The 11,317-nt window shown below is 32.9% G+C and overlaps 1 protein-coding gene and 1 pseudogene across 1 annotated transcript; one reads left to right on the forward strand and one right to left on the reverse strand.

Moving 5' to 3' along the window:
- Nucleotides 1-3,264: 3,264 nt before the first annotated feature.
- Nucleotides 3,265-5,254, forward strand: LOC145029516 (transcription initiation factor TFIID subunit 11b-like; annotated as a pseudogene).
- Nucleotides 5,255-6,028: 774 nt separating this feature from the next.
- On the reverse strand, nt 6,029-10,115 carry LOC145028755 (GDSL esterase/lipase EXL3-like). Its single transcript, XM_078977501.1, has 5 exons — nt 9,806-10,115; nt 8,430-8,560; nt 8,061-8,294; nt 7,213-7,468; nt 6,029-6,658 (listed from the first exon to the last, which is right to left on the reverse strand). The coding sequence occupies exons 1-5, from the start codon at nt 10,050-10,052 to the stop codon at nt 6,468-6,470; spliced, it is 1,059 nt and encodes a 352-aa protein (XP_078833627.1). The 5' UTR covers nt 10,053-10,115; the 3' UTR covers nt 6,029-6,467.
- Between the last annotated feature and the right edge of the window lie 1,202 nt (nt 10,116-11,317).

The following is an 11,317-nucleotide window of genomic DNA, read 5'->3' on the forward strand; positions in this document are numbered from 1 at the left end:
ACTATAACTGATACTGCTTTACAAAGTTAGACTGAGTATACAACCTAGCCAAGTGATCCCAAACCTCCTTTTTCGTGTCATACTTCGCTAATTGAGTACAAATAGATTGGATAACAGAATTATTAATCCAAGTAACGATCTTGGAGTTATCGGTCTCCCATGAATCCAGTAAGGTTGCATAATTATTAGCCTTCTCGTCTATTGATTTCCTCTTTTCACCTATAACAATCCCCCACATAGTCTTGCCCCGCAATAAATTTTTCATAACATAACTCCAATAGGCATAGTTTTGCCATCAAGTTGAATACTAATGGACTGAAGAGAATCATCCCTTGGGGCCATATTTCAATATCAGTCAAACAGTTAATACGAGTAGCAGCAAAAAGAATCAAGATCTCGAAATCAATAAAGATAGACAAAACGAAATCCTCAAAACCGACAAAACGAACAAATCAAACCAATCCGAATACGGAAACGAGAAAAGAAAATCAAACCCAAAATTGCAAATAGTGTCAAAGAACAGTGCACGTGAACAGTGCTGATGAAAAATGTAATGAACAGTACCGATGAACGGTGAAATCGATTAACAGTGCCGCCAGTAAACAGTAATGTCTATAAACAGTAACACAAACAGTGTCGGCGGTGAACAGTGTCACTTGTGAACAGTACTCGTCGGTGAACATTACCCGTCGATGAACAGTAATTGCCGATGAACAATAATCATGAACAGTAATGTCGATGAACATTAATTGGTGAACAGTGCCGATGAACAGTAACTCGCCCCCAAAAAAACGAAAAGTACAGATAATCAATCAAACTCTAATACCATGTAAACTAACAAGTGAAAGACATATAACGGCTAGGGTTTCATATTATTATCAAAGAGAAGTATAAAAACAATGAATGAAAATGATATAATATATAGACTAGCTAATTAAGATTTTCTAACGAAAAGGCCCAATCATAATACCCAATACAAAATAAAGCCCAAAATCTTATTAGGCTAACATCATCAACAACCCCCTTACAAGGGAAACGATAGCACCTTATTTTTTTGGAGCATTATCAACCATGGTGTCGCTATCATTGAGGTCCCCGCTAATACGTTGAGCGAACATCATTTTTAGCCATTCGATTTGCTCTATATCAATGAACACAGTTAACGAGATTGTTTTGACGCAGATCTTGGTTTTATACTATTAACGGCGACACCATTAGCGGCGACACATACTATTAGAGGTGACATGTAACATGCAAATTACGTGTCGCCGCTAGTAGTATACGTCGCCGCTAATGGCGTTGTCGCTATTGCCCTCATTTCTTGTAGTGTTACTTGATCAATATTCATTTTTAAATGGTAATATAATATTATTTATTTATTTAATTTTATTTCACAAAATTTTACTTTTTACTAAATGTAGTTTAAACCTACTAGTCCTAAGATGCGGTGGTTATAGATTCACTACTAGAAACCTAACCTTCTGCGACGGAATTAGAGACAGAATCCTTCTGTAACTAATTAGCGTATGTTTTCCGAGGGATCAACTACGGATTTCACAAAATCCTTCAACTCAATTAGTTTTAGAAATTCAGTGATGGGTTATTGAGGGCTTAGCGACGGATTGATCTAACTTTTTCAACAAAAAAAATCCCTTGCTAATCTTTCGCAAGTTCAAAAATTTTAGCTAGGGAACAACCACAGAATTTTTAAAAACATGAGCTTTTTATTGGGCCTCGCCAATCGATCTCTGAAAGGCCCACACTTTTTTTTTCTCATTCCGCTCTCTTTTATTTTACGTTCACTCATTTTAATTTCATTCCGTCTGAAAGCCCTAAACACGATTTCCTCATAAAGCCCTAAATCGCAACGCATTGACTCAATTCCATCCTCCGCCATGGAAATCACCTCCACCACTGTCCACCTACATCGCCTATCTTACATGTATCACCACTCATGGAAGTTTACTTGAAGCGATGCCAAAGAACATCCGCGTGCCTTTCCTCTCGGTCTGTCTCCCTTCCTCGTTGACTCGTGGTTTCCTGCCAAATCTTTTTGATCTGTTGGTTGCTAGAAAACTATGGTGGTCATTCATATTCTTACAAATCCGATTAACTTTGAGGTAAATTTGAACTTTTGTGGATGAATTGCATAATTTTAGGCCATTGTTATGTGTTATATGTGTTAGATGATAGTACTAGCTGTGAATTGATGTTACAATTGATGAAATTTGAATAAATTTGAGGTAATTTTGGATGAAATTGCTATGAATCTAATTTAGGTGTCACAGAAGAAGGTGTCACTCCCTGAAAGGGTAAAAGTCTATCCCCTGTCAATTAAAGTCTTAATTCTATTGATTAAAATAATAGTATTATATAGCCTAACACTTTATATGATTAGATATTTGCTTGTGTCATCAAGGATTGTAATTTTGTAAGTTCGTTTCTTATAAACATTCCATTCAATTTTCAGTTTTGTTATTCCTGATTTGCTGGCATCCCTAGTCGCTGCCAGAGTTGGAAGGGCTTTCACTTCTAGTTTTCGCTCATCGTGAGTTCGTGGTGTTGCTGATGAATTATGATACTCTTATGTACAGATTGAGGTAGAATTTTGATTTGCTATTTCCGAGTTTGTTTGTTCAGTTACATCGCGTTTGTGATTTGGATTTGGATTGGGCATCATCTTTTGTGAGTAGTTGTCTATATCTATGATTGAGATTGATTTCTCTCTTTTCTTCCAACTGTAGTGAGTTTTTTTTCTTGATTATCATGATGATGAATAAAAATTCTTTTTACATGCATATGTACTTTTATACATAGTTTGATCACGCTTAATTGTCACTGCATATTTTAGGTTTTTGGATTTTGGGTCGCTAGAGAGGACAAAGAGAGCTGGTGGAAACTTTATCAATTGCCATTGTAGGTTTCATCGTTTTCGATAGGGAACAAAAGCAAGGAGTTCTCGGTTATATATTTGGTATGTACTTTCACATTACTTAAATCTAACTAAAATGATTTTAAAGCTACGAATCTTGACTGTTAGTATCACAGACACATCTCTGATTGCAAAAACAAAATGTTTTTGCCTAAATTTTGCCTTACATTGTTGTTTTAATGCTAAAATTAAACATAGAAAGCACCTCTTTATTCAAGATTTTTCAAATTTCATTTGTTTTCTCAAGCATAGTGTCATTCAATGGTTACAAAAGCAACTCAGTCGCTAAATCTTGAAGGATACCATTTGTAACAGTTGTTCTACAAGGTTTCATGAAGCAATCAAAAGATCCTTTTGAAGTAGCATTTGAGGAATTAGATGAATCCCTGGCTGATTCCCCTGACACTCATGATGAGATTGTGGCTCAAACTCTATCATCAAAACCAAATATCAACTCCTAAAGAGATGATTTGGAAAATAGTATTCATCCTTTAAACAAAACAAAATCAAGAGTCAGGTTGACCTCAACTTTAGCAGCCATCTCAACCAATCAAAAGAACAAAGAAGATGACGATGAGTAAGAAGAGGAAAACATGGATGTTGAACTTGGAAAATTCCAATCTACAGGAGACCCCAACAAAATGGCCAAGTGCAGTAAGTTTACATATATGTCCTTCAAAGTCACTTTTAACATCATAAATAATAATATAAGTTTTTATATACATGTTCCAGGTCAATATTATCACAGTTCACTGAGGAATAAATGAGTAGGTATGAATCTTTCAGAAGATATGGATTTCAGAAATTAAAAATGAAAAGGATATTTCTCTTTTTCTCTCTAATTGAAAAATGAGTATGAACACATGAAGCCTAATAATCCTTCTTTATGTAGTTATTAGCCAACATTACTAGAAGTTCCAAGATTTCAATGCCAATGACTATTGTCGTATTCGGGATAGCAAAGATTTTTGTTGGTGAACTTGTTGAGACATGTACACTGTATACTGTGTTTGACATGTATTGGACAAGGATCGGGACTGATGTCAATTTGACAAAAGTTAAAATTGTTTATGCAAATGACATGATTGCCCTTGTCATTGTTAATGATTGTAAATAAAAAATGAATTGTGATATTTGCAGCGAGGGTAGTGATGATAGAGAGAAAGGAGACAGGGCCAATAAGGTAGTGTCACAAAATCTATCTAACATCTTATATTCGTGTTTTAAATGTAGGCTGTGTATGAACACAGGAAGTATGTGGGGAGATAGATATTAAAGATGTGGAAATTGAGGCTAAACATCAACAAATGTGAAAGTTGTGGTAATAAATAATGTTAATTATTTTTAAATTGTTTAAGTGAATGGAAAATACTAAAAAGAGTTAACTGTGTAGGCATTTGCTGATGAGATTGGGATTCCATTCCTTGAAACAAGTGCTAAAAGTTCCACCAATGTGGAAGAAGCTTTTATGGCTATGAGTGCTGAAACTACAAACAGGTTTTTTATTTCATTTCTTTATAATCATAAAAATTACAATGAAAATAACAATCATAATAAGAGTAAAGTATGTTGCTATTTCTTGCAATTTTCACATATAAAATTTTGTGAATTATATCTAGGGTGGCAAGTCAACCGTCAATGAACAATGCTAGAACTTTTACTTTTCAGATCCGAGGTCATCCGGTCAACCATTATTTCTTTTTTAATTTCCATGAATAATTTTGATAAGTAGTCTCTTAATTTATCCTAAACCTGTTTCAGCCGATGAACGTGTGCATCCTCTGGGGAAGAATGGAAAAGACCTTTGATCAGTTGTTAGGGACATGTAAGTTTAATTTCTAATCCAATAGATTGTAGTTAATTTTTTATGCCCGATCTTATAATTGATTCCATGCAGTAAAAGAGGCGTCAACAAGAAAGTTCTTAAAGTTCCTTTAATAGAACATAAGGTAACTTTCTTCCTTTCCTCCCCCTTTATCATTTATATTTTTTTAAACCATTTACCTCACACATATATATAGTGAATTCTCTATGTGTTGACCAAAGTTTGACTGCTCTTCAATGTTGTAACTCTATCTTCAAATTATGGGAAAATCTTTCTTTATTGATTATTTTATCTTTTTATGTGTTTAGACATTGTCGAAGGTTCAATATATCTACTGCCAACTAGGACAAGTGAGTACTTTAAAGATTCATTCTGTTACCTTTTTTATTCCCTTCGTTTGTCCATTCCATTCCGTCTGACCACATGTTGGGTGTATTTCTAACTCAAAATTTTAGTTGATGTCAACTGCATTTGTGTTGATAAAGGTAGTTGCATGAAATCAGAGAAGGGCCCATGTCAAGACCAATTTGATGTTTATTATCATTCGCTTTTTAGTTGGAATTGAAATTTAATTCCATTCCAGTCCTACATTTGGTTTCAAATGAGTAGACACTAATCTCCTTTTCATCAACAGAAATGCTTCCATCAAAGACCCTGAATGTAGCAAAAAACAAGAAGACATTAAACAACCAAGTCTCCTTCCAATGCAGGAAAAACTAAGTCGAAATTGGTTCTCCTAATTCTGTGGGATTGAATGGGAATTGGAATCCAATTCCATTATGATCCTTCTTTTGGATGCAAGATATCAAGCAACGAAGGTGTATGCGGAAATGCAAAATAGGAGAGGAAATTTAGAATTATGGTACATTACTTTAAAATCAAATATGAATCAATGTTAAACTTTGATATTAGATGTTTATGGATGTTTTGGTAAACTTTGATTGTTAGATTCTTTTGGTATTTTATTGTTAAAGTTTTGTTTTAGATTGTATAATTATTGGATGTTTTTGGTATTTAAATGTTAATATTTGTTTTGGGATTATATAATTATTTGATTTTTTTGTATTATTTTCTTTTATATTCAAAACAAACAAAAATATGATATTATATATTTGCAAGGGATTAGCTACGGAAAGGAAAAAAAATCACATCTTAAATTTGCTACAGATCAACGACGGAACGAAAAAAATCATAAGTAAAGTTTGAGAGGGATTAGCGACGGATTAAAAAAACAGATATCAATGCTTGCAAGGGATTAGCAACGGAATATTGTTATTAGGTTTTGTCGCTAAGGTCTGAAATAACAGTATTAAGTGTCATTTTGCAACGGAGATTTTGTCGCTAAGGTCATCGCAAGAGAAAACTAAGCCGTCGCTAAATCCCTTGCTAAGTCATTAGCCACCCTTTAATTCGCTATGGAGTAAATTTGTGGTTGATCCGTCGCAAATGATCTTTAGCGACGGATTTGCGACGGATTCGTCCATCTCTAAAACTCTTGTTTCTAGTAATGATTGGAACCGAGTTTGGTAGATGGAAGTCTCAAAATTATGCTCATGTACAGTTTGGTTTCCTTGATATCTTGATTCAGATTAGAGTGTGTTCATCTATAAATCTGGGAGTGATTCTAAACCATTTCCGTTACTTGAGGTTACATTCCATGTATTAATAAGTAAATATAGCTCCATTCCATTATTCATAAATTATATAATCTTAGAACAAACTTTTCACCAAATCTGGTAGAATAATTTTTGAATAGATATCACATCCTTTTTCAGTTGGGTGGAGACTATCCCAAAAAAAGAATGTTGAGTCATTCTGGCATGTTGTGCTAAGTTCGTTGCACAAATAACTCATCTCGAACTTCCCTGTCCCACAACAGCCTTGATTTGCAACCTCAAACCCTAGATATATAGAAGACAAAAGACTAAAAGCTTACTAAAATGTGGATTAAAAAAATACAAAGTACCAGTTGAAAACATAAATAATTTAACTTTCTACCAAGACGGATATATGATACATAAAAAACTATCGTGCAAAAAGTTATCATCACAAAAATGACAAAATAATATGATGTATTTAACCAAATAACAATTTATTACCAATTACACAGACCGACTATCAATTTTGTATGGGAATTTCAAAATTATTTTTCCAAATGGCCCCTTATAGAAAAATCATTCAAAAAATAATTCTGAAGAAAAGTTGTACATTTCGCAATAACAATTTGTAATTCATAATATATAAATCTTTTTTAGTACAATACCTTTTTTCAAATTAGTAAAAGATTCTTTATGATATGACCATTAACAAGTAATATTTAGCTATTTCGTCCATTACAAAATTGATTATCATTTTATCGGTTAAGGAGGTGGTAATTTTGTTAAACACATCATATACTATTTTTGGCCATTTTTGAGAATAACCCAAAAACCATTAGGTTAAATCTAGTGAATACCGTATTGTCGAGGATTTTCAATGATGCTTATGAGTGGATTGTAGAAATCTGAGAAGGCAATCTTTGATTGTGGAAGAGTGCTTTCAAGAAACTGGAGATTTTCTTTTAGCTTCTTATTGAAAAACCTTGCTGCTTTATTGTACTCGTCTACACACTTTCTTTCTGATCCCCCAGCTAGTGTTCTCTCAATTGGTATACATCCAAGTGGGGGTGCGCTAAAGACCACTATTTTTCTAGCCCCCAGTTTGTGTAAATCCTTCAACAAATTTAAATAATATCTTTTAATCCCTAAGATGACATTCTTGTATACTTGAAATTAAGGAAAATCAGAAAAATGACCTTGCATATCATAAAACATCCAACAAGAATTAACCAATTATACACAAAGTCACCCCAATATTCTAGTTAGTCAATTATAATTGCGAAATTGGTTTTTCAAGGGCTATATATATGACCACAAACACCTCAAAAGAAAAGACATCATAATTCGTAACATTATTGTCAGATTGTTATATTTTTGCCAAACGTTAGTTCTCAAAAACTAAATTTTGAGCTTTTGCAAGAAATTGTAATAAAAAGGTAATTTAGCAAATTTTCAAAATTCCAGAATTGTTTGTGGTCAAAAGGTGAATGTATATGTTAAACGTTACATAACTTACGAAATTTCAGAATTGGTTTGTTATATCTATATTCTCATACCAGTTATATATATTTATTTTCATTGAAGTACATATTGCGATGGAAAGTCTCAATATGTTCTAATAAACTAACATCCTTTTTGACTCTTTTTGAAACTTTTGAATCCAGTGAATAATCTTTAAAAAAAAAAACTAACAGAAATTAGTTACCTGTACAAGACTTATGGCCCACTTCACAAGCTTATTACTATACGCAGGGATATCATATTGTAATCTTCTGATGGGGACAGAATAGTAAGTTACAAGGAAATCGTTGCTGCTTGAGGAAACAAAAAATACACTGTTGTTGATTATATTCTTCATAGCTTCTTCTCCAACCTTCCTCTTTACCCTCCAAATGTATTGTTTGAACATTTCTAATTGAATCTTTACGGGTATAACAGACTAATTCATATATACCAAAGCAACTTAAACAAATAAGAACAAAATCAAAAGTACAAACACTCACAATAGTTGGTTTCCACTTGCAATGAAAATGGTATGAATGAATGTTAGAAAGCGAAAGATATGAATACATACCGATAATGTAGCTGTTAGTGGATCATATCCAGTGCCACCAGAGGCAAAACTTACACCGGTTAAAAGATCTTTATCGGTTATGAAAGGGTTAAGATATGCTGGAACATACTCCTTCACTCCTAATGCCTTGGCTTATTAATTGATAAAAATAGTTTCAGTTGTCAGTTATGAAAAAATAAATAGTTGTACATGCATGCATTATTGGACTTTATTATATCTATTATTAATTGACTTAACTATTCACATCATATTTCTTTTCCAGATTAATGAATATAGTGGATGACGATTTTTAAATTCATTACGGTATGTTGCTTCCATAACATGGTTTTAATAAAGTAAGTCACTAATGATGATAAAAAATAATAGGATTTGGTTCTTATGTCATAATATAAAGGGCGTAGATTCTTTGGATCATTAATGCCGGCATTTCGGGTGTTTTTGGTTGAGGAAACTTTTCGGTTTTCTATAAAAAATTTCTAATAAAAATGAAAATTTTAAAACCCGTTTGGTTGATTTCATTTTCAAAAAAATTTCAAAAACGAAAATTTACTGTATTCCAAATTATATAGAAAAATGATTTTTACTGTTATATAAAGTTTTTTAAAATTTAAAATGGAAATTGAAAAATGTACGCGTTCAACGGAATTTTCTAAAGTTTTCAGTAAAAATTCATGAAATTGAAAACTCAAGTCAACAATATTTTGTGAAAACCTTTTCTAGAAAAAAGAAATTTTCCACAACCAAATGCAGCATTTGTTTCTCTCAAATATTTTTACCACTTATGACTTGAGATAATTACTTTGTTACAATCGGGTTTGGGTTTGATAAACGATTACCGATTGTTTTTAGGATTGAATTTTCTGAAGTTACAGTTACAATTTAAGTGGTTCGTTTTCATTTCATGTTCTTGTACATACTTAGTTCTCGATGACAAACATAAGGGAAACCGATTGAAACAAAGAATATGCAATTAAATGTTGTGTGGTATCCTATTACACGTTTTTGATTTTAGAGTCGCAACTCATCTCACAGGGATAAGAGTCACTTTTTACCAAATGGGGATTTGGTGAATTACTTAGAATTAGCTTTAATGTGTTTTGCTTTAATGTGTGGTTTTTATTTAATCTTGTCCCAAATATGACTATAAAGCGTGTACTTTCGAATTTTAGAAAAAAAAAAAAAACAGATAATGAAAATTAAGATGATCGAGTACTTGATTCCAAATTACAAAAGTGGATAATCTAAACAAGTCGATACAAAATAGTTTTTGGGATGATTTTGATGATTTAAATTAGTTGTTGATAATATATTCCGGGTATCAAATCTAGTTGTAATAAAATTGTCAAAAACAATAGACAAAGTAATAAAAAAAGTACCGAAAAAGTCCGCTAATGTTTTCCCATTGGAGAACCTTCCGGTTGGCTTTCCACCCACAAAGTCCTTCCCATAAGGAAGAAAATTCGACTTCGTCATAGTCTTGATATAATTGTTATTCCCCACATCCAATAAGGAGTCTCCGAATGCTATGATTGCAGATACAGAGACATTTTTTGGAAGATATACTGTTCCTTTGTTACAGTGAAAGTAAAGAGAAGTGTATAGACAAAACAGAATGAAATTCATAAGTAGAAGATGGATTGAGAAAAAAATATGAAGAAAATTCAAGAAAAGAAATAATAAAACACAGGCTTTTGAAAAGCAATATAGTGATAGACTCTAATCCATTTGTTATAAAGAGAAGACAAATGAACTTGTCACTATCTTGTATACTACTGTTGGTTACTAGTCATTTTCTAATTTTTATTTTACATATGGTTTGACTATCTTTGTAGTTTTTGAGCGTTCTTATTGTTCAGTTACACAGTTTCTTATGGGATATCTACAAAAATGACTATATGTCCAAAACGTTTTTAACAATTTGACCAACTATTTCATCAAATACGAAATCGACCACCATCCTCGCAACTACATTAGTTGTGAATTTCGAACATCCAAAATGACTAGTCCCAATGATTAAATTGTTATATTGAAACTTTTTACAAAATTTATGAAACAAAGTTACGTAGACTATCAATGTCTTACGTCTCGTTGACTACCACTTTAAAACTACAAATCCAATAGAACAACTGGTTAATTTCCACCTTTCGAGGTTGTTGAGCATTCTGTTAATGCCTCACCTACAGTTGTTGGCGAGGTTGCGATCTCAACGTCTACGGGAGGGTCAACACGTTTTTAGGATTGAAGCATCACATGTTTGTCACATGCATTTTAAGCACAAAGACTTGGTCTTTTATGCTTGAGTCAATAAAGGAGCCGGTGCCCCTGTTAGTAGTCTCACTTCCTCTTTAATAGTTGTCTTCTTTTCTGGTGATTCGCCATCTCTAACAGGACTATCATTTGGTGCTTTTATATCTTTCTCTGCCTTCCAAAAATGAAAACAAAGTTGATAAACCACCATCCACAAATGACCCCTTCTCCTGTTGGCTTTCTCTAAGCCTGCAATCTGTGATTGGCAATAAAACAGTAACAGGGGCAAATGAGGAAAAAGGAAAAGTAACACAGCACAGTGCTTCAAAGTTGGAAGCCTTGTTTATTTCACTGAATTGAAAGTGAAAAAGGAGGATACAATCAACGTTCATGCTAACCATTTATTTAAACAGAAAAAATGCTAAAATTTCTGCAACTACCCCTACTGCCTTAGGAACCGGACTTCAATAGCCAACATGGCTTGAATTATTCAACACATAAAAAAAACATGACATAAAAAGAAATAAGACTAATTCTGAATTATTCCATCATTCTCCTCCTTAATTCAGAAATCATACCTTCACCACTCCAAGGAGACTTCGCATCTCCTCAAACTTCAATCTTCCCAATGATTTTGTCAG

The sequence above is a fragment of the Lactuca saligna genome, chromosome 2, assembly GCF_052625555.1.
Source record: "Lactuca saligna cultivar CGN05327 chromosome 2, ASM5262555v1, whole genome shotgun sequence".
Lineage (NCBI taxonomy): Eukaryota > Viridiplantae > Streptophyta > Magnoliopsida > Asterales > Asteraceae > Lactuca > Lactuca saligna.